Here is a 23748-nt window from a genome sequence, read left to right on the forward strand (position 1 = left end):
AGCATATTGAAGAATCTGAGATATTCCACAGTAAAGAAATTTTCATAATTTAGTTTAATTCAGGGCCTTTCAAATTTATTTGACCTTTTATCAATAGTTACTAGGATTGAATGAGCCAGTGTTCCAGAGAACACTATGGAAAATGCTACTAAGCAACAAGGCCATGATGATTTTGATGTGGGTCATATTTATAGCCATTGTAAAGCCCTCAACTACTCTGACAATAGAAAAATATTGAAAATGTCCTAAGTAGTCTGACTATGAGAAATGCAGTGGGATAAATCTGCGATTAATACCATCCTTTTCCCATATCAGGTAATGAGTAGGATTATTTAATATAAAATTCCAAAGTCTAAGTATAAGGTAAATGAATTTAAGATAATTACCTCAATGGTTAGGGAGAAGAGAGGAAGTGGTTACCATACCTGGTCTAAAATGTTTCTTAGGGCTGCATAACATAAGTGCTAAATAAATGTTATTATTGTAAATACTCTTAAAGCAGGGAAGTGAGAAACTATTATATAGTATACAACATCATCAGCTAATGTTAAAAGAAAAATTTCCTCAAGATTCATCCCATTTCTTATTTTTGCAGAAATAATAGACTTCAGTAAACTTAGTTAGGCCAAGAGTTTTCTACCTAAAAAATTCCAAGAAAAATAAATTCTCCGAGTTAGATAATCTCATGATAAAATCTAAAAAACTCTACCTTACACCCTAGCTATTTGATCTCAGTTCAATATTGTTGCAGTTGTCAATTTAATGCATTATGTTATGGAAAAATATGAGAATGTATTTATTTGGATCTACTGAATGACATGTCTTTGAAGACACTTTAAAAAATAGATGTTGATAAAATCTTAATTTTTTTTCCTCATGAAAGTATGGTATAAAGAAATTCCAATTATTGGAGATTTTCTGAAAGTTTTGATTCTTATAAACAGAAATTTGTTACATGATAATGAACACAACTAATTTCAACATATTATAATTTAAATTTCCATATCAAAATGTTTTATAATATAAATTTATTTTCCTCAGATATATAATTTGTACAACTCAAAGCTAGATCTTCTTAACTTTATGATTGTGCTTAATATGAAAGGTTAGAGTTACTGTAACTATTTGAAAAGTTGGTGCCTCATTTTCTTTCTGAGATTTCATTTTTGAGTTAGTCAAATTAAATCTAATTATTGAAGATAATGAATAAATTACAGAGTACACAAAATTTCTTTTTAATGCATTCATAATCATTTATTGAGTATTTGCTGTGAAATACTATAAAGAAAAATAACAGGATCTCTGATTTTAATGGACTTCAAGTAGACTGGTGGTGGTGGAGAGGCCCATTGGAAAATGAATAATTCTGGCACAATGCAAAGAGTTCAATAGCAGAGATATATCTAAAATTTTCTGAGATCACAGAAGGATGAACAGGACACTTGTTGGGAGGAAGGTTTTTAATATGGAATTTGACAGTTGAGGTGGGTTATAATAACAGCTTGAATTTGCTAGGCAAACAGATAGGGAGGTATCTGAGAAGGATTGAAGCTTCTGGCCAGATGGAGCTAGATGAATGAAATTGGGAAAACTGGCACATTTAGGGTAAAACATAAAATATTATGCTATCAATTAGTTGGAAGGAAAGTATCGCCTTTGATCCTAGGTATGAGGTCTTTTTCCTTAAAAATGAATATCATTTATTAGAAACAGTGTAAAAGGGCTTAACAGTGGGGAATAGGGGCTCAAGGTAACTGGATAATCCACTAGATAAATCAAGTCCTACAGATATATTTTAAATCATATCTATTATCGCTACATGTACACTCTGTCATTTTGTAAGGTAACTAATTTGCTTGCTTTTACAATGATAAAATCTGATGAAGTTATATTAAAGGAAAAAGTGCATTTTACTGTGAAGTTTACGTGCATTACAATAAATTAATGTGTATAAATATACAAAGAATGGTCTAGATATATAGAAATAACTTTTTGTGGCTTGTAGAAAAATCATGAGTCTGTAAAAAGATCAAAATTTATTCTTGTCTTTGAGATCATCTAACAAGAAAATGTTCATTTTTCAAGCAAAATTTTCTATTCATGTTCTTGGAAAAGAAAAAAAATGACAAGTTAAAGCCCATAATTCACTATTTTTAAAGGATCAACATTCTGGAAATGTTTAAAAACATGAAATAACTTCTCACTGGCATTTAAATTGAACTTTGCATTTGGAATAACCATAACTTGTTAGGAGACATCAACCATATCCCCAGAAGTGGCAAAAGGCAAATATCAAGCAATACCTTCTGGTGACTTCCTGATTTTAGAATCTAGGGTCACTTCAGCTCCCCTACATTGCCCAGAATTGAAGAGTAAGCATCTGTTCTTACAGACTACCTTACTTCCATAACCTGCTCTTTGAAACTCGGTTGTCTTGTCCGCATTACTCAGTCATTGGCCTTCTCCAATGGGTGACACGCAATCTATTCAATTATCATATGACTAGCATATAACATTTGCCAATTTAACAGCTGACAGTGCAGCTCATCTAGTTAGTTCCTCAGGCTGGGCTTTATCTGCAGAGGATGTATGCAAGCATAAAGCATAACAACAACAACAAAAAAGATGTCTCGATTTGCTTAGGAGGGAGCCTGAAGAAAAATATCATTCCAAATCCCCAAATCCTGAAATCTGGGAAAAAGGCAGAAAAAGAGTTTGTGAGACAAAAAGAAAAGAGGATAATATTATGTAGATGAACATAAGAGATGCATGATGCAGGCTTTTTGAGTATGAATGTTATAAGGTTTAGATGAATAGAAGCTGTTTTATTTCTCTATTGACATTGAGATTAAGAGCAGAAGCTCATCTGTTTTTTCATAGAACTCTTCATTTAATTGAAACAAACCTTTTTTTCATTGGAGTTTCCTTTATTTGGCAATTGCATGGAGGTAATTATAGAAAGATTAATTCAGTAATTATATCATATGGTCTTGGAGAATTTTTGATATGAGATTAAATCTTCTTCCAAATGTAATCCCAGACTATTTATACTGTCTTCTCTAAATTTTTAACTTATTTTTAAAAATCTACTGAATCACCATATTGTATATTGCTTTATGAAAAAAATTGTATATTGTTTTATGAAAAAAATTGTTTTATGAATATTAAGTATGATCATTTTCATACTTAATGTCTAGCTCTTTTTTTTTTTTACCATTTATATTGTTCAAAAATCAATCTTTTTATTAAAAACCCTGCCTCAACCACTTGAAATTTGATAAAAGGATTAAAATTTCTTTATAACCATCCCTTACTCTATTGTTCATTTTTTTTGGCTTTTTAAGTTCTTTAATTTTAATTCCAGTTAGTAAGCATAGAGTGTTATATTAGTTTCAGGTATACAATATAATGATTCAATAATTCTGTGCATCACCTGGTGCTCATCACAAGTGCACTTTTTGACCCCTATCACATTGAACCCTTCCCTCCCGATAACCACCAGTTTGTTCTCTATAATTGAGAGTCTGTTTCTTCATTTGTCTTTCTCTCTCTTTTCTTTTCCTTTGTTCATTTGTTTTGTTTCTTAAATTGCACATGTGATAAATAAATAAATTCCACATATGGGTGAAATCATGTATTTGTCTTTCTCTGACTGTCTTATTTCACTTAGCATTATATTCTCTAGCTCAATCCATGTTGTTGCAAATGGCAACATTGTTATGGCTGAATAATATTCCATTATATTTATATGTCTATATATCTATGTATCTATATCTATATCTATATCTATCTATAGATATCTATCTATATAGATATCTATATATAGAGAGAGATTGATTAAAATCTATAGATAGATTGATAGATATATCGATTTATATAGATATAAATTACATCTTCTTTATCCATTCATCAATAAATGGACACTTGGACTGCTTGCATATCTTAATTATTGTAAATAATGCTGCAATGAACATAGGGGTACATATATCCCTTTGAATCAGTATTTTCTTATTCTTTGGGTAAATACCCAGTAGTGGATCTTAGGGTAGTACTATATTTAATTTTTTGAGGAACTTTCATACTGTTTTCCACAGTGGCAGTACAAGTTTGCAATCTTACCAACAGTGCAGGAGAGTTCTTTTTTCTCTACATCCTTGTCTTGTTATTTTGATTTTAGCCATTCTGAGATGTGTGAGGTAATACCTCCTTGCGGTTTTGATTTGCATTTCCCTGATAAGTGATGTTGAGCATCTTTTCATGTGTCTGTTGGCCATCTGGATGTCTTCTTTGGGAAAATGTCTATTTATGTCTTGTGCCCATTTCTTAACTGGCTTGTTTTTTGGGTATTGAGCTTGATAAGTTCTTTATAGATTTTGGATACTAACCATTTATCAGTTAAGTCATTTGTAAACATCTTCTCCTATTTAGTAGTTGCCTTTAGTTTTGTTGAGTGTTTCCTTTGCCGTGCAGAAGCTTTCTATTTTGATGTAGTCCCAATAGTTTATTTTTCCTTTTGTTTCCCTTGCCTCAGGAGACATATCTAGAAAGATGCTGCTATGATCAGTGTCAGAGAAAATACTGCCTTTGCTCTCTTCTAAGATTTTTATGGTTTCAGGTCTTGAGCATAGGTCCTTAATCCACTTTGGGTTTGTTTTTATGTATGGTGAAAGAAAGTGGTCTATTTTTTTTTTTTTTTGTATGTTGCTGTCCAGTTTTCACATTGCCATTTGTTTAAAGGACTTTTTTTCATTGCATATTTTTTCCTCCTATGTCAAAGATTAATTGACCATATAATTGTGGGTTTATTTCTTGGCTTTCTCTTCTGTTCCATTGATCTAAATGGCTCTTTTTGTGTCAATACCATACTGTTTTGATCACTTTAGCTTTGTAATATAACTTGAAGTCCAGAGTTGTGATACTTCCAGTTATGCTTTTTCTTTTCAAGGTTGCTTTAGCTATTTGGAGTCTCTTTCAAATTTTAGAATTGTTTGCTCTAGTTCTGTTAAAATTCCTGTTGGTATTTTGATAAGAATTGCATCAAATGTGTAGATTGCTTTGGGTAGTATAGACATTTTAACAATATTTTTTTTTTAATCCATAAGCATGGAATGTCTTTCCATTTCTTTGTGTTGCCTTCAATTTCTTTCATCAATGTTTTTATAGTTGTCAGAGTACAGGTCTTCAACTTCTTTGGTTAGGTTTATTTCTACATACCTTATTATTTTTGGTGCAATTGTAAATGAGATAATCTTAATTTCTCTTTCTGCTGCTTTATTGTTGGTGTATAGAAATGCAACAGGTTTCTATAGATCGATTTTGTATCCTGTGACTTTACTGAATTAATTTATCAGTTCTATTAATTTTTGGTAGAGTCTTTCAGGTTTTCTGCTTATAGTATTATGTCATCTGTATTGTTCATTTCTGATGGTAATGTGAGCACATATGTGTTGTATGACTCAGAAGGTGTGGTGAAAATGAATATGCTGATTTAAGAACTGGCATTGAAAAGAAAAAAAGAAAATGAAATAAAGAAATAAATACCTGATACTACAATAGCTGTACTTGTCATCATTGCCTTTCCCTAAACTTTCCTTAATAATATGTTAACTAAACATCAATTGCTCAAAGGCTCTAAATTTGTGGTCATTACACTTGAAGCACGTGTTAATATCTGCATGATTACAGCAACATATCTTAGCGAAGATTTAATGTTTGTCTAAATGATACTCACTTAAAAATCTCTGAGGCTTTTATTTCTTCTGACACTTCAGTTGTTTATAATATGTGCAAATACAGGTCTTTAAAAGTTGACAGCTAGTGGAAGTGAAATTATTTTAAGTCCCTGTTGTTCCATTGTCCCTTAATCTGTTGTTCTGGATTTATCCCAGTGGCTGAGAAGACCAAAGAGCAAGTGACAAATGTTGGTGAGGCCGTGGTGACAGGGGTGACAGCAGTAGCACAAAAGACGGTGGAGGGAGCAGGGAGCATCGCAGCTGCTACTGGCTTTGGCAAAAAGGATCAGTTGGGCAAGGTATGGTTGCATACATTTTATGTTATATTTTTAAAGTCTCAGGATCACAGTGCATTTTCATGGAAGGCATTAGGCAAGAATAAGATGCTTAGGGTGGGCTTATTGACTCTCTTCTCATAAAAAAAAAAGGACTACTTTTATGTGGGTATTCTTTTTGGAGGTATTAACCCAGATAAATGCCATGAAAATTGTACAGTAATCATGATTGTTTCATTTTCTGGAATACAGTTAATGAAATGAACAATGTAATAAATATCCAAAGAACAGTGACATTTCAGAAAGAATGGGTACTTTCAGCATAGCTATGAATCTTGCAATCTCTCTTTGTTGGAATATAACAAATGCTTTGTGCCCAACTGATAAATTGTCAAATTGAAGATCTTTCATTTGATTTCTTTATAATGACATCATCTCTTATTAAATGGCACTTTTGCTTATAACATAGCAGTTCATTTGCAAATATATGTTTGTGGAGACTGAGAGTCAAATTGTATACCAATCAGAGATCATGGTTTTGGGGTGATTTTTAAATTCTCCAAAGAAATTTGACTGCATTTATTGACAAATATGAGACTCTAGTAAGATTATTCAAAAAATATCATGACTGTCATTTTAAACAGGTAAGTTATAGAAAATGAGGTGTCAGCTGGAAGATGAGATTTCATAAATGTTGTGACCACAGCAGCACAGATTTTTGCTGTTTCCCTGGCACCATGACCTCCTTGTTATTCCTTGTACAAATTGAGTACTCCCTTGTCCTGGCTCCTTCCCCTATCTGGAAAATTCCTCCCCAAGGTTCTATACTTGGTTCACTCCTTCATCTCCTCAGATCTGTGTTAAATGACACCTTTTCAGTGAGGTCTACTCTAACCTATTTGAGATTGAAAACACTCTCCTCACCTCTTGTGTACCCTATCTCCCTACTCTTTACTTTTTCCATTTACATTGAAGCATGTATCGCCTTAAAGAGTCATAAATATCTTATTTTTTTAAAAAAGATTTTATTTATTTATTTATGAGAGAGAGGGAGAGAGAGAGAGAGAGAGAGAATGCTTGTGCATGGGGGTGGGGCAGAGGGAGGAGAGAGAATCTCAAGCAGACTTCCCACTGAGCCCTGAGATCAATGACCTAAGCTAAAATCAAGAGTTGGGCACTTAACAGTTGAGCCAGCCAGGTGCCCCAACTTACTTTTTACATATGTTGTTTATTATTTTATTTGCACCCTACTAAAATATAAACCCCAGGAAGGTGGAATATATCTTTGTTCACTGATATTTCACGTGTCTAGAAGAGTACCTGACACATGGTAGATAATTAGAAATATTTTTTTTCTGATAATTAGAAATATTTATTAAGAAGGAATAAGTGTATAAGCAGAGTGACTTTTATTTCTGTGTCTAATAATTACATGCATTGCATAGCAACTGTGACTATTTATCTGAAAGTTATAATTGAAATGGTTTTGTAAGAAATATTTTGAATACTATAAGAAAGTAGCTTTATTTGCCAGCAAACTACTCTAGATTGTTTCTACCCCATGTAATTCTATGTGGCAGGCCTGCCTTGATGGATCATTAAAACATTGATTTATAAAAAGGCAGTACTAAAAATCTGGGACATATAGAGATTTATCATATGTATTTATATCATCTGGGCAATTGATGCTAGTTATGGAAAATCTGAGCTGGGCTTCTAGTGTAGTTCTTCAGCTAACACTTAAGTGTATGGTTAATGATAGTAGTATTCCTTTGTATAGATATGCTCTTATTACCTGTGCTAATAATCATACAAATTTCTATTTTCCATCTGACTTTATAAATTATATTTATAGCTTTATTACATTTCAAAATTAGGAGGGACCTCAGGCATTAGTACAGAGGCAATTAGCTTGTTTAATGTCCCAACTGCTTCTGACAGTCTAATAGAAACAATGGATTCTTCTCAGGAATACACACAATAAAGGCTTAGGGGGACCTGGAAAGCCCATCAACAGACAAAGTCCATGATTTAGACCAATCCTGTGATTGTACAGATAAGGAAAACAGAATCTACAGAGGGGGAGTGAGCAGTCCAAGGTCACATGGCTGATTATAATTAACTAGATGCTCATACTGCTTTTCCATCTATGTTACTTCCCCAAGCACTTCGTCAAAATCTACCTTCCTTTTGTTTTTTTATAAACTGAATTACAGACAACCAGATTTAACTGGAAAAATTCTATGCTTCAGAATATTAAGAAACCAGGGAAACATGTACAAACCCCTTCTTACCCCTATTTAAGGCATACTATGTAAATTGCAAATAAGGCATGAGAGTGTTTCATTTCTTACAAAATTGGGCTTTTTTTTTTTTACTTTTCTAAAAACATTCCAATTTAATAATTTAAAGCAGAAATATAAATGATATGACAAAATTAACTATTTGGAGATATTTCTCTTACGGGTACTTACAAGTCCTTCCATATTTTTAATATGAAAATGAAGCCATAAAACCTGGAAATTGCAGCATAGTTGTAGAAAAAAAAAACACATTAAACTGAGAGTTTAAATGGCTGATTTTCATCCCTGCTCTGTCATCAATAGGCTGAATGACCTTTTGAGGATCTCCTAAGACTCTTTCTCATATAATGAGAAACTATAGCAGAAAATCGTTAAAGCCCAATTTAGCAGCGATGTTCTAAGTTTCCATTGAACTCAAGGAGGATGCTAATAATCTTTTCTTTGTGGCCATATCTATGAAATGCCAAAAATGCTAGAGAGTTTAGATAAAATCTTTCAATTTGTTCATTATGAGATTTGAAGTAATGTAATTTCATCATTCAAACTCTGATCAAAATGATTCTGGTAAAGGGAAATAAGTAGATTGTTGTTGCTTTAACTATTTGTTAATAACTCCATTGATGTACTCACTCTTTATTCAAGAAATAAAGCTTGCTCACTATGTGTCAGAAACTTTGTTAGATATTGCGGTTAAAATGGTGAGAAAACCATACATAGTTTTTGTTTTCATAGAGCTTATCATCTGGTGACAAAGAAAATAATAATCATCTAATTACCACACAAGAAGTATGCCGTTCTAAACTATGAAATGCTATGGAGTACATAATGCAGAGAGTATCCCAGCTAGTATGGGGTAGGGATAAGGGAGAGCATTACAAAAACTTCTCTGAGGAAGTGATGTTTTCATTGAGATCTAGAAAAGTGACTGGCAATTAATAAACAAATGGGAGGTAGAGGAAAAACATTACAGGCAAAAATAACAACATGAAGAAACCTCATGTGGTAGGAGACCATGGCAAGTCCAAGAGGACTGTAGCTAGAGCCACAGAAAATAAGGTAGAAGAAGCTGGAGAGATAAGTAGGGTCACGTTCTGGTTGACCATGTTGAGAATGTTGGTCTTTAAGAATGAAGGAACCTATTGAAAATATTGAAGCAAGGATGTCAGGTTATAACTTCACATGTTGAATAGATGTCTCTACTTGCCTGGTAGGAAACAGATTAAAGGGAAAGAAGAGTGGAAACCAGGGATGAGTTAGTGGGCTGTGATGGAAAGAGGAGATGACTGTATACTCTAAGGTGTAGGTGGGGAAGAGAAAGAAATAGATTAATTTAAAGACTATGTAGGAGTTAATATCAACAAGATTTGGTAGTACATTTCATGAGGCTTGGGGGAAGAGGGATGTGGTTAGCAGGATTATTGGATGTTAGCTCTTTGAAATGGATTAATGGCTGTGCCATTCTCTTGGCAGTTGGTGCCTGTCTTAAATATCAGTAACAGTGCAAAAGGAGTGGCTACATTGATGTTTAGCCCTTTGAGGGTATTTGGCCCATTACTCCCTGATTGATAGTGGAACAAATCTTTTTTTCTTTCATTCCCCCCCCTGCCCCCCTGCCCCTCCTCTCCCCTCCCCTTACCCCCTCCCCTCACCCCTTCTTGCCTTCCTTCCTTCCTTCCTTCCTTCCTTCCTTCCTTCCTTCCTTCCTTTTTTTTTTCTTTCTTCCCTTTGGTGTTTTCTTTTTCTGTTTTTTAAACCAAGAGCTCTAATAGCTCATTTTGATTTTTCTATTTTTATTTGCTAAATTTATCTCTTTGGGGATGTTTGCTTTGGTGTGTTCTATCTCCTTTTGATGTTAACAGAGAGATATGATGATATCTAGATATTTTTTAAATTTGAATTTCATATGACTGAAGCTATCTTTAGTAATAATTTCTAATTATAAGACATTAGATTAAAGGACAAATAGGATGTCTTGAATTTTAAGAATTTGCTTTATCAAATATTATTAGCTTCTCTACTGAATACATTAGAATAGTGCATCTACTGATCTATATATTTTTACCTGTGTGCACACAAGCTATACAACTCATTTCCTGAAGCTCATTCACTTGATTGGCATGGTAGAAACAGGCTGCAAATGTATTGACAGAAATGCTCAAGTTTTAAGTTCAAACAGTGATGTTATATAGACAAAATTTGTTTCCTACTTATATTGAGAACAAATTATCTGCTTGTACCAAGACTATCATAAATAAGCATAATGAGTAAGAGTTTTTCTGTAGTACATCTGTGTTTGAAATATATAGCTAGTAACTGCAACATTTAGTCCATTCCAATTGCTTAACAGTCCTTTGCATGTGATTACTGCTCAAATAAATCCTTACTGAACAAATGAGCATTTCTTTAGTGCTACTGGAATGCGCTAGAAGAGTTGGATCCTTAGTGTCCCTGAGGTCTGTACTTCCATAATTTTTTTCCTATTATTTGTAGAGAGTAAAAGTTCTACACATACCATGGAGCCACTGCCTGAGAAAGAGTACAGCAGTCAGCTTCATTATCACATCCCATTTTAGGCACTGACCTATCTACGTGGAAATTAATAGGTTTTATTCAAGTGATAGGCTTGAAATATTCCACTTCATTTGTTCATTTTTTTTTCTTCAGAATTAGAGTGATGTTCCTAAGCAGTGCCACTTTGAAAAAATTAGATCAGATTATAAGAAATTTTTACTATCCCCACACAGTTATCCAGAAAATACTGATTTCAGATGGATAGAAGCACGTATACTCTGTGCTCCGGCCTTCATTCGTAAGAGGATAGTTAACCAAGTGTGTACTAGAGGAGTAAAACAGAGCAGGAATGAAAAATATCATATTTTATAACATTTAAGTGTCCTCCTTACTTCCTTTGACTTACCAGAGCTATGATGTTTAGCTTGATGCAGACTTATTTTTAAATGCTTGAATATTATAGACCTATTAATTAAATAATCAGATGATGGATATTGACATCATCTAATTCATTTATACTGATTTCACAAATAAGCCAAAAATCACAGGCCATCTTTCAGATTTCTTTGAAGAAGCATATACATATCATAGGTGTAATCTTAATACTGTATTGTTTATAACAAAGTAACAAGAGATGTCAATGTTAGTGAAATACTCTGATTTACAGTTTATTCTCCTTAAGTGTTTTTTAATCATAGATATATTCTCTCAAATAATTAGAAGTATGAATCTTGCTTTTGTGCTTGACCTCTGAAGGTAACCAACATTACTGTTAGTTATAGTTAAGCCTAAGCCAAAAGCTTGGTGGCACAGGGAATTGCCTGATTTGTATTTGTGGTGGGAGTGGCACATACTATTAATAATGTTGTAATCTTTGGCTAAAGCATGTCATAATAAAAGAAAAAAACCTAATTGACCTGATTGGTTTGTTTTACACATGTATATAATTAGCAATATTTTTCAATGTGATATGTAAAAATACATATTTTAGGCTCATATGAAAGTCTAATATTACATAGAATCTCTCTACTTAGAAACACATCTATAATGATGGGCTTTCTTTGTATCTAATATTTCAGTGGGTTGAGGATGGATGAATCCAAATGCCCCTTAATATTGTAAGGTTGTAAATGGGAAAGTTCACAATAACTATATATAAAGTTAAAAGAAACTTAGGCTTATTATTCAGTTATTTAATGGGTACTTTATATATGCTGGACACCCAGGCACTCTAAGGAATACAGAGGTGAATAACACATGTATGACTCTTGCTTTCAAGAAATGTGGTCTAAGCACAGCAACTGACATATTTACCCCAGGATGAAAAAGGAACATTTCTATTTTTTGAGAATTTGTATGTATCTGCAACACATATATATCCATCATAGGGAAAAAAATGCTTTTTGTTAGGAATGAGAGAGACCTATACTTTCAATAAATATTACACTTTAAATTTTGTTTTTGTCAGCAGATTATGAAATTGCCTCACACACAGAGAAAACTGCCACCATATTTTACTTTTTAGACAGAAACATAAAAATATTTCTTTTTTTTTCATAAAAATATTTCCACCTGAATCCTAGCACCAGCAGTTAATACTGTGTAAGCATTATAACCTCATGATATATACATGACTACAAATCCAATTTCAGTCTTCAAAAAACCAATTGTGATAGTAGTTTTGTTTGTTAGAAAATGTATTATAGGAAGAATGTGATAGAACTGCTTCAAGGCACACCAGCAAACAGCTTTAACTCATATTTGTGAAATTGGCTCATTCCTTCTATAAATGCTTAATATGAATTAAAATTCTACTGAATGTGGGGATCCCTGGGTGGCTCAGCAGTTTGGCACCTGCCTTCGGCCCAGGGCGTAACCCTGGAGTCCCAGGATCAAGTCCCATGTCAGGCTCCATGCAAGGAGCCTGTGTTTCTGCCTCTCTCTCTCTCCCTCTCTCTCTCTCTCTCTGTGTCTCTCATGAATAAATAAAATCTTTAAAAAATAAAAAAAAAAATTCTACTGAATGCAATGTGAGAGGAATGACCATATTTTATGAACCAGTCTTCACTTGGTTCATGTGGCTAACATCTATTGCTAATATCCTTTCACATGCAAAGAAAAGATGATATTTGATAGTTTCATGGATCAGATATTATTATATAAAGAATCATTTCAAATTTAAGTGTTTTCATTTTAAACCTCTGTTACCATCTGAGCCATATTTCCACCTTATAATTCAATGGAAAACCTTGAAAAAGAATACCAATATGTTTAGGTGACAGGAATAAAGGGGATAGATATTTATTTATTATGACATGCAGTGGTTGTTTCCCAAACTTCAATGATAATCAGCTTTTTTGTTTCTAAAAAGTAAAGTAATTTTTTTTTTTTGCTGCTTCAAATATAGGCTTTTAGTTTTCCAATTTTCAGGGAGATGTTTAATGGTGGTGTTTGCTTTATCAAGAGAAAATAGACATTCAAAATACACAAAAATCTAGGACAAAATATGTTTACTTGAATTCAAAGGAACAGAAATAAGGTAAATGAGATGCCAATTGTGTTTTGCATGTAAATATATAATTATAGAACTAGAGTTGAATGATACATCTCATCAACCCAATTGTTGCGCAATGAGGAGAAAATGAGCAATTTGTCAATTCAAATAGGAAGTAATTCTTTTATAAGAAATTTTATCAAAACTTTGCAAAACATATAAATGTTTAAGTTACAATTTAAATATTTCTCTTTGTCAGGTGATACTAGAATTACACGGTTATTTTGAAAATTCTCAAAGTAGTATTTATTTATTATTATTATTTTTAAAGATTTTATTTATTTATTCATGAGATACACAGAGGGAAAGGCAGAGACATAGGCAGAGGGAGAAGCAGGCTCCCTGCGGGGAGCCTGATGCAGGACTTGATCCCAGGACCCAGGATCCCAGGATCATGGGCAGACACTCAACCACTGAGCCACCCAGGTACTCCTCAAAGTAGTATTTAATTCTTAATGAGACTATAGTATACATTAATAACAGAGAAAACTAAGCTAGAAATTATGTTTGTTGAATAAACAATTGAATGAATGAATAAAAAAGTTTTTTTTAAAGGTAATTTATATTTTATCTTCCTGATTAGACATGGAAACTGTCTTACTCTTCTTTAGTGTTCTTTACACTGCCAAAAAAACAGTAAATCTATTTGGAACTCAATTCATAAGAATAAATTCAGTTGGCAGCTTTGTGAATTGTGAAGAATAATATAAACTTTTAATTTAAGAATTTTAGAATTTAAGATTTTAATAGAATTTAACTGTCTGACAAGCCATAATAGCAAACTACCTCCAATTTATATGTATATATTTATGTATATGTATGTATGAATGTATTTGTGTGTGTGTATATAAATATAAATATATATATATTTATATATATATATACTTTATCCTATTTGTTGGAAATCTAAAGAGTGGAGAATTGCCCTTTCAATATTTCTATTTCATGCTACCGGAGTTTTCTCAGCATGTATATACCATTTTGTTTTAAAGGTCTAGTTTTTGGTCAGTAGATTGTGTATTATTTGCTATCTAGTGAAACTGGAGAAGGCATGTGCTCCTACCAATGGTCACTGAGTTAGGGTATTAATACATTTGTCATGCAAAGCACACAATGGATTTAAGAATGTTTCATCTTTAAAAAAAACCCTTCATCTTTAATTTTTAACATTATGACATATGTAAAGTAGGCACTTTTAAAAAATAATCTCAACTAAATACTAATAACTGCTTAATATAATGATCCTTTCATAGTGTTCTTCCTGCAAAGGAAAACTAACACTTGTGAGTTTAAAACAAAAGCATTTCACAAGTTTTCTAATTAAAGCTGATCTATATCTGTTCTTTGACTCATCGTAATAGCCAGCTGGCCTTTATCATTATACTGGATTCCTGGTTTATCTACGTCATTTGATTTGGTCATGTGTATAGGAAAAGCATGGCTTAGTATGCAGGGCATGAGCCTTAAGTCAGGGAACGTGGAATTGGTCTTCTGTTTCTCCCTCTGCTAGATGATTTCATCTCACCCCTCTAAGCACAGATTTTCTCATCTGTGAAAAAGAAGTGTTGGATTAGATTAGTTCAGAATGTTTTGAGTATGTTTAATGGCTTGAATTTTAGGCCAGTTTGTTCAATTACACATTGCCAGACCTCTGGAAACTCATTTAACCTTTCTAAACCAAAACTCTCTATAACTGGCCAGCCACTGAACAGTCAGTGTGAATGAAATGATGTCAAGTAGACAAAAGATAAACAATCAATTGTGATATGTTATATAGTGAGGACATTTTGTTAAGAAGAGCCTGCATTTTCTTTGAATTGTGTTGGGTATATGATTATAGGTCTTGTTCATATGTAAGCAAATTGTAAACACAGAAAGTGGAAAAACCATTCAATGAACATCCTACTTTATTTAGCTAAACACAGGGAAGTCACACTACTATTATTTTTCCTTTGATTTCTCCATTGTGTTCTATTGAATATTACGCACATGTAATTAGAAAGACATAATTTCAGGAAGCACTAGAGTAAATAAAATTTAAAAATTTCTCTTTTAAGTGGAAGAAAATCCCAGAGCCCTAATATCTTGTTAGAGGTAGAGTTGCTGTCTTATCTAATGTCTTCTTAATACCAAACCCATGGAGAGTGGGTCTGGCTGGATATTTAGTGGAAGGCAGATTTGAAATGCCGCAGGCTGACTGACACTGTCCCTACTCACTCTTTTTTTCCTTTTCTTAATAGGACTAGTGTTTAGGTCCAGGGTTAGAGGACTTAGAGATCCTCAAGACTCAGCATCTCATATCTAAATTGTATTCTTTTATAGCTATTTTCTGTAAGATCTCTTGAAGAAGTCCAAAGAAGTGACTTTCTTCATTCGTATGAAGCTTTTGTACCAAATCCTGATGAAGCTCCCTTTCTGACCTGAATAGAAATAGGTCTAAGAATTGGCTGTGGCATTTTGGCACCCCTTCATTTATACTCAAAGACAAAAAAGTCTCTTGATGGAAAGGAGGCCAGGGAGCTTTTTTCTGAAGCAATTTTCTACACCAGAACTTTCTATAATGGAACAATTCCAGAGCTGGTATAATCGTAAGCTTCTCTTACTTTGACATCTTCATAACAGGCACTAAGGCTTAGTTCATAATCTTTAAGGGCTTGCATTGAATCTTATTTTAGTTATTTCCAGTGTAAAACAGTCTCATTGTTATAAATATTCAACCAAATACAAGATTTATTTGTTGCCAGAGCTTGACATGAGCTCAAAGCTTCCTCTCCCCAAGTTTGCTTGAAAATGGGATGATATGTCTGCAAGGGGGAAAGAAGGAGGGATAAGGATAGCAATATCCTTGCTTTTGATCGGGCCTGGTTTTCATTCAGCACAGCCACTAATATCCTGGGGTGCCTCTCTGATGTGGATGTTCTGTGGTCTAAATGTGTCCACCTGTCCCCTTGTAACCTCAGGGGTCAAGGACAACCATGCTCTCCTGCCACTCCCTGCCTCTGTCCTCCAGACTTGGCCACCAGAGCCTGTCTACTCTTCTTTCTGCCTGATCTGGATGCAGGGAAACCTAGGAATCTCTGCCACACCAGCCTCAACTCTCAGGAATCACGGCCTGTGGGGGTGAGGGGACCAAGATTAAACCTTCCAGCTTGGTATGTCAGCCCCCCTTGTCTCTGTGGTTATTTGTTCACACTCTGTTATCACTGGGAAAACTAGCAGATCCTGCTCTTCAGGAAGAGTCCCACCAAGGGATGAGATGTGAGCCTTCCCAGGGCACAGACCTCTCCAACCTCATGAGTTGCCACTAGTCTCTATAGAGAAAGTTTCAGGGGAAAAATAGATTCTGATGCTCCACCAATAATTTCCTTCACATCTATTTCTATGGAAATCTCTCTCCTCTTTCTTTTTAAACTTTATTGATGAAAAAATAATGAAGGGACCAACACTTGACCATTTATAATTTAGTTTCATTGTCTCAACTGTAAGCTTATTTCATACCAATCCTTGTGCCTCCTGTTTAGATATGAAATAGGGAATTACCTATTACAGCTTTTATCCGATGTCACTGTGCCCTCAGTTGGTGTTTCACATTTCTAATGACTATGTGAGAGATGTCCGTTCAATCACCAACAATATGTTTGGAGAATAAGTTGATACAAATCATTCCTGAGGACATGCTAGAAATCTTTATTAAAAGATTGAACTTGTGGATATTCTTTGACAGTTTTACTTCCAAGAATTTAAATGATCATAAATTTAAATATAAGGATATTCATCTCAGCATTGATTATAATGTTAAGTTGAAAAAAAGTTCAACATTTGACAGTAGGGTCTTAGATAAAGTTAGAGGTCTTAGATAAGGCCTAAGATATGGTTGATCCATACAGTGGTATGTTAAAATGAACATATGTTAAAATGAACATACCACTGAGCAGCCATTAAAATGTTGGCATAGAAGAATAATTAATGGAATGGAAGGATGCTCTTGTTGCATTAAGTGAAAGAACAGATCACAAAACAAGATGAATAGTTTGTATAGTATTACCTATTTTCATTAAAAATAATATCTGTGTATGGTATGTATATAGGTATGTATATATACATACATACATATATATATGGAGAGAGAGAGAGAGCGCTGAAGTAAATGCATCAGGCCCTCAGTTTTTCTCAATGGAGGACTGTCTCTCTACATTTTCCAGCTGGTTAATACTTTGCTTTGGGGAGCCTTCTCATTCACTGTAGGAAGTGTCCCAGCCTTAGGCATTGCTTGTAAGATGCCAGTAATGTTCCCAAGGCATAACTGCAAAAAGTCTGCCCACATTGTCCTTGAGGAAACACTGCAATAGACCACTTCTGGGTCATGGATTACATACATTTTATTGTCTCCTCTTGCTTATATTTTCTTCAATTTCCTTTAACAAGGATGTATTAAACTCATAACAAAAGCATAATAAATAGTATTTATAATATTCCACCTTATTCAGCATTTATGTGACTAAACATTCTGCTACTTTGACCACAGTTAGAACTTAAAGAGGTTAATTTTCCAACAAATTAGAAAAAATCAGCATCATGGTTACTTAAAAGTACAGTTATATATTTGTTGTTCATTTACTATTTATTCATCAATTCATCTGGTCCATATTTGTTGAAGTCATGCTGTGTGTAAGATGCTATGCCAGGCATTATCAGAAATATAGTGATATTCAAGACCAATTTCTTTTGCTATGTCAATGACATCTAGCTGTTAATCATGATGAGTATATGTAGAGTTTCTTAGTCTATTATTGTTATAGATTTGAAGATTTCTCCCCCAACCTCCTTATCTTCCCTTTATGTTTGAAGTGAGGCTGTCTCTGAGTGAGGTATCATAGCACTCATAGTCTCTTATTATTTCTCAGAAATAGAAGTCTGGTTATAGTCTTTCATTTATTTCTCTTGATCCCAATTATCAAGCCAAATTAAAATACTATTTCAGCAATTGTCTTTTTGCTATCAAATAATACTGGGTACTACATCCAAATTTCAAGATAAATTTTAACAAAGATTTTTCGAGGAGTAATGGGTTGCATTGCCTGAATGAATTTAATATTTTATTTGTTCTTTCATTTTGGCAAGTTTATCTGATCATGAGAGACCTTACAATTTGACTTTGCATAATTGTAATGCAAATCTTTTGGGCTCTGAGAAAGCTATCATTATCTTACATTCCTGTATCCTTAAAACTTAACCTTTCTCATTTTAATATGCTTTATCCACAGCATGCCCCAATCCCTAAGCTTGTGAATAACTTTTAATGTTTTTATTAACCTGATAACATAGGGAATTGTAAAATTATTCTTTTTGGTAAACTTTAAACAAATTTTTTGTTACTTTCTATTACAATTAGATAATCCATCCACAGTGTACAGTTTATTTTATATATGAATAAAGGCCTTGTACCTGGACTGAGAGGGCCTTTATAGTCTCTAGTTTTCCCTATAACCTCTGAATCTCTCATTAGTAGGTACTGCCTTTTTGTCATAACTAGCAGATCTGAACATCTCAAATTCCTAAGGTCACATTTTAAGATGTATATTTGAACCTAGGAGTTTATTGAAACATAATAAGAATTGACTCATTGATGGACATATTCGAGATACATAGAATTCAGTTGCAAATAGAAATTTGAAACTAATTGATACCTTTAAAAAAAGAAACTGCAAAAGAATGACTTGGGAAGGGTAGCAGTTTATATTAATGTTTAGTATTGTATATGTGTGTGTATATATATGAATGTGAGCATGGGGTGTGTGTGTGTGTAAAATGAAATTTGTGGTAGCATTTTCTTTGGAAATCTACTCGATCTTCTTAGCGTTCAACTCTTTTTATAAATGCATCTGCATTGATCTATCTTTGGAATCTATGAAATGGCCTTTGGCAGTATTGCCTTTGACATAATTTGGAAGTTACTAGCTCAATAAATTCTAGAAAATTAGCCAGGGGCTGTCTCCTACCCATAGAATCAAGCCCCAAGGCTTAATCTCATTATTCAAGACCCTATTTTATTTGACCTCTCTTTCTTTTCAATCATATATTTCACAGTCATTCTACAGAACTCTTCAGTTTAAGCAGATCCCCAAGTATTTTCAAAATCTCTCTCAGTTACCTTAAACAATATGTAACTTTAACCCTGCTTTATCTCTGAGAAGGCTTTTATGCCTCCTGTCTAAATTTTATCAAGTCTAAACTGTCCAGCTCAAGCCTCCAGAACTACAAAAATCTTTCTCTATCTGCTGTAATACATCGTAATTTCATTTTTCTTAGCCTTCATAGCATTTGCAGATCTACCATTCACATTTGGTTACTTAGGTGAAAATACTGAAAGAATTTTTTCTGCTTTTTCTTTTACATTCTCCAGCCAATTCTTTATTATCTGTTCACCTGTATTTCACAATATGCCCAGATCTTACCATGGTTTCCTTCTCCACTGCCACCTCCTGAGGCCAGCTTTCCATCAGTTTTTCATGTAGACTCCTTCCCTAGCATCCTGAGTGACCTCCCTGCTTCTACTTAATACAATCCAGTTACTCTGTTCTCCATCAGTCACAATAATTCTTTTGAAACAGAAACCAAAAAAAAAAAAAAAAAAAAAAAAAAAAAAGGAAAAGAAACCAAATCATCCCTCCCCTGCTGTCACCCATCTAGTGGCTTCCTTTCACTCATAGAATAAAATTCAAATCCTTACTGTGGTTTACAGGCCCTACATTATGGGGATCTCATTAAGTCCTATGTCCTATACCTTTTCTCCTGGTGCACTGCCCTCCAAATATGCTGGCCTTCCAAGCACATTTCCAATACTTAATAAATATATATAAAAGGAGTTGTATTCATTTAAGTGTGGACTTCTTCTGAAAGCAAAGACAAATGTTATAATCTTCTGAAAGCAAAGAAAAATGTTATAATCTTCTTCAAAACAAGCTGACTAACCAGAACTTCTGATCTTGATTTTAAAAAGACAAACTGCGAGAATGCGTAAAATGGCAAAGATCATTACTTGATTCCAATTTCCATGTGATTTTTGGTGCATATTAGTGATTTGGCATATGGGCCAAATGTGGGCCAATCCTAATAAAATTACTTGTATCTTTCATACTTCTCACAAAAGTTTCTCCTTTTCCGTACTTGTGTAGAAATTCTAGTTGATTGTACATGGATACATGACATTAACTTTCTCCTTAAGAACAAAGCAACCCTTTCACTCATAAGATAAATCTTGGAGATTTAAAAAACTGCTTATTACTATACATTATTCATATTCCATTAAATGTTTTCTTAGTAAATCACTGAATTAGATTGACTGTTGGACAGATGGGCAGAACCACATGCATCCAGTATTAGGCAGTTGGTGAGCTCAAGATGCCAGAAAGATTAGGAATATCAAGGCAGGAAGCCTACAATTGCTCTCAAAAAGAACGATCCTTTTGTTCCTGACTCTCCACCATGTGTTTTCCTTTGTCAGTGATACCTTCCAAAACAACTTTCTGCATTTTGTGTCTAAATATACTCAATGTTTTCTCGTGATAATTGATATGTAAATAATAAAAGGAAATGTTTAGGCAGATTGATAAAAAGATTTTTTCTTCCTTCTGCCTTTTATGCAAGGATGACAGCTATGAAATGTATGTTTCTTCTGCAAGGAATATGACAGTGTTCAGCTGCAAGAAGATGAGAGGGAGAGAAAGACTGCATATTCAGGAATAGCATGTCATTTGTCACTGCCTGGACTCATCAGCCGTGTGGAACTCCAGGAAGCACTGGCTGAGATGTCAGGCTCCTTTATTTATTTCCTCCAGAATACTTCAGCAATACAAATTTCATTAGGAGCAGAGAAAAAAGTTAAAAACTAGTTAGCCTTTGTGATATGGAATAGTCATCTCTGAATATTAATCAAGATTCAAAAGGAAGGCTTAGTAACTTATTTTATTTGTGGGCTATGCTGATTTATCTAGAAAATTCTAATTTCAGGAAGTATCTTTGGATGTAATAGATCTTCTTTATAGCAAATGAGGATCCATCCAAAACTATAGATAAATTCTGTCTACTGCAATGTTTAATTTGGTGGAAACCATTGAGTTTGACAGTTCTTCCTCTATAAGAAGGAATCAATTGATACCCTTCAGCAAAATTGTAAGGGCCAATTGATTCACATCTAATGCAAATTTTGCATATATTTGCTCTTTCTTAATCCAAAGTATATCCCTCAGGTCTAGATGTCAGCGAAAATTGTGTGAGCAAAATGACATGAGGGCCTTAGTCCTTTTCTATATCCTGTCCTCAGATCCCTTCTAATTGATAGAGTAAAAATTGAGGAGCCTGAGAGAAGCCCTCTGTGGTCTTATCCTTCCTGACTCACAGTATGGTGATCATCCTCACTTTCTATGTTCAGATAAATTTGGATATTTGCTTGGACTTAATACTTTCTCTCATATTAACAATTTTGCAAAATTAGTTATATAAATCAGCATGCCAAATTTTGCTTAATTTATCCATTGTATTTTGAGTGGAATTAATTCAGCCCTAAATTTTCATATAGTTATTCTGTACCCAAAGTTTTAACCCACATCAGCCAAACGTACAGAAAGAAATGGCTTTTGCTGCCTTCATGGTTAATTCTTTTTTTCTTTCTTTTTGGTTAATTCCTTTAAATTGGTTTTTAAAATTTGGTAAAATATCCTTTTAAACATTTTATTTATTTAATGTTTTTCATGAACTTCTTTCCCTTTTCTTTGATTATATGTCTATATTATAGTTCAAGTTGATTTTCAACTTGCTCTTTTTGGTTTGTTTTCCAACTTACATTTTTTATTCTTTATGTTTTTTACATTTGAATTCCAGCATAGTTAATTTACAGTGTCATATTACTTTCAGGTGTACAATGTGGTGATTCAACAATTCTATACATTACCCTGTGCATGTCATCAGGACAAGTGCGCTTTTTAATTCCATCACCTATTTCACTCCCCCAACCCCCACCCACCTCTACTGTAGTAACTAACCATCAGTTTGTTCTCTGTAGTTAAGAGTCTGTTTCTTCATTTATCTCACTCATGTTTTCCTTTTATTTGTTTTGTTTTTACAATTCCACATATGAGTGAAATCATATGGTATTTGTCTTTCTCCAACTGGTTTATTTTGTTTAGCATGATACTCTATCTCCATTCATGTTGTTACAAATGGAAGATTTCAGTCTTTTTTTTTTTTTTATGGCTGAGTAAAATACATACACACACACACACACACATATTCATCAATCAATGGATCAATGGACACTTGGGCTTCTTTCACATCTTGGCAATTGTAAAAATGCTGCTATACATACAGGAGTGTATATGTCCCTTAGAATTAGTGTTTTTAATTCTTTGGGTCAATATCCAGGAGTGCGATTGCTAGGGTAGTTCTGTTTTTAACTTTTTGAGGAACCTCCGTACTATTTTCCAGGGTGGCTGCACCACGTTGCATTCCCACCAACAGTACACAAGGGTTCCTTTTTTCTCCATTTTCTCACCAACATGTGTTGTTTCTTGTGTTGTTGATTTTAGCCATTCTGAGAGGTGTGAGGTGATATCTCAATGTAGTTTTCATATGCATTTCCCTGATGATTAGTGCTATTGAACGTGTCTTTTCATGTCTGTTGGCCATCTGTATGCCTTCTTTGTAGAAATGTCTGCTCATGTCTTTTGCCTATGTTTTAATTGGAGTATTTGGGTTTTGGGTGTTGAATTGTATCAGTCTTCTGTATATTTTGGATACTAACATTTTATTGGATATGCCCTTTGCAAATATCTTCTATTTAGTAGGTTTTAGACATTTATTCATTTATTCAGTCATTTCATTTTGTGGATTGTTCCTATCACTGTGCAGAAGCCTTTTATTTTAATGAAGTCCTAATAGTTTATATTTGATTTTCAACTCCCTTTTAATGTTAGTTTCTATTAACTTCTTTCTCAGTTCTAAATATTCTTTGTTTCATTTGTTTTCTGTATCTTTCTTTTCACACCATTGAAAGGAGATTTATTAGGTTTTTTTAGAATTATTCTGTTACTTTAGGGACTATGTTTCAAAATACTTTAAATGTAATCACCAGTTAATTCAGCATTGAAGTTTTTCTTTTTAGAGATACATTGTTTACTCAGGCCTCACTGGAAGAGAAGTTGGCTTAATACTCTTACAGTGTATTTAGCTGGTGTTAAGTCTTCTAAGGTGCATTGTTTCTAGGAATGCCATTATTTGGCTTCCCTCAGGCACATTGAATACAAACTGATAGAGTCAGTACTTCTTTTCAGAACCTATTACTGCATAGATATTAAAACTTGCTATTTTTCATCTGC

At 33.6% G+C, this 23748-nt stretch overlaps 1 protein-coding gene across 6 annotated transcripts in view; it reads left to right on the forward strand.

Annotated features, from left to right (window-relative positions):
* Positions 1-23748, forward strand: part of SNCA (synuclein alpha) — a 145033-nt gene that overhangs the window by 16615 nt on the left and 104670 nt on the right. For all 6 annotated transcript variants that reach the window (XM_025998083.2, XM_025998085.2, XM_025998084.2 and 3 more), the window contains exon 4: positions 5889-6031. In XM_025998083.2, the coding sequence (XP_025853868.1) occupies positions 5889-6031 (143 nt within the window). The remainder of the gene's footprint in view (positions 1-5888; positions 6032-23748) is intronic.

Source organism: Vulpes vulpes, chromosome 4 (genome assembly GCF_048418805.1).
Source record: "Vulpes vulpes isolate BD-2025 chromosome 4, VulVul3, whole genome shotgun sequence".
NCBI classification, from domain to species: domain Eukaryota; kingdom Metazoa; phylum Chordata; class Mammalia; order Carnivora; family Canidae; genus Vulpes; species Vulpes vulpes.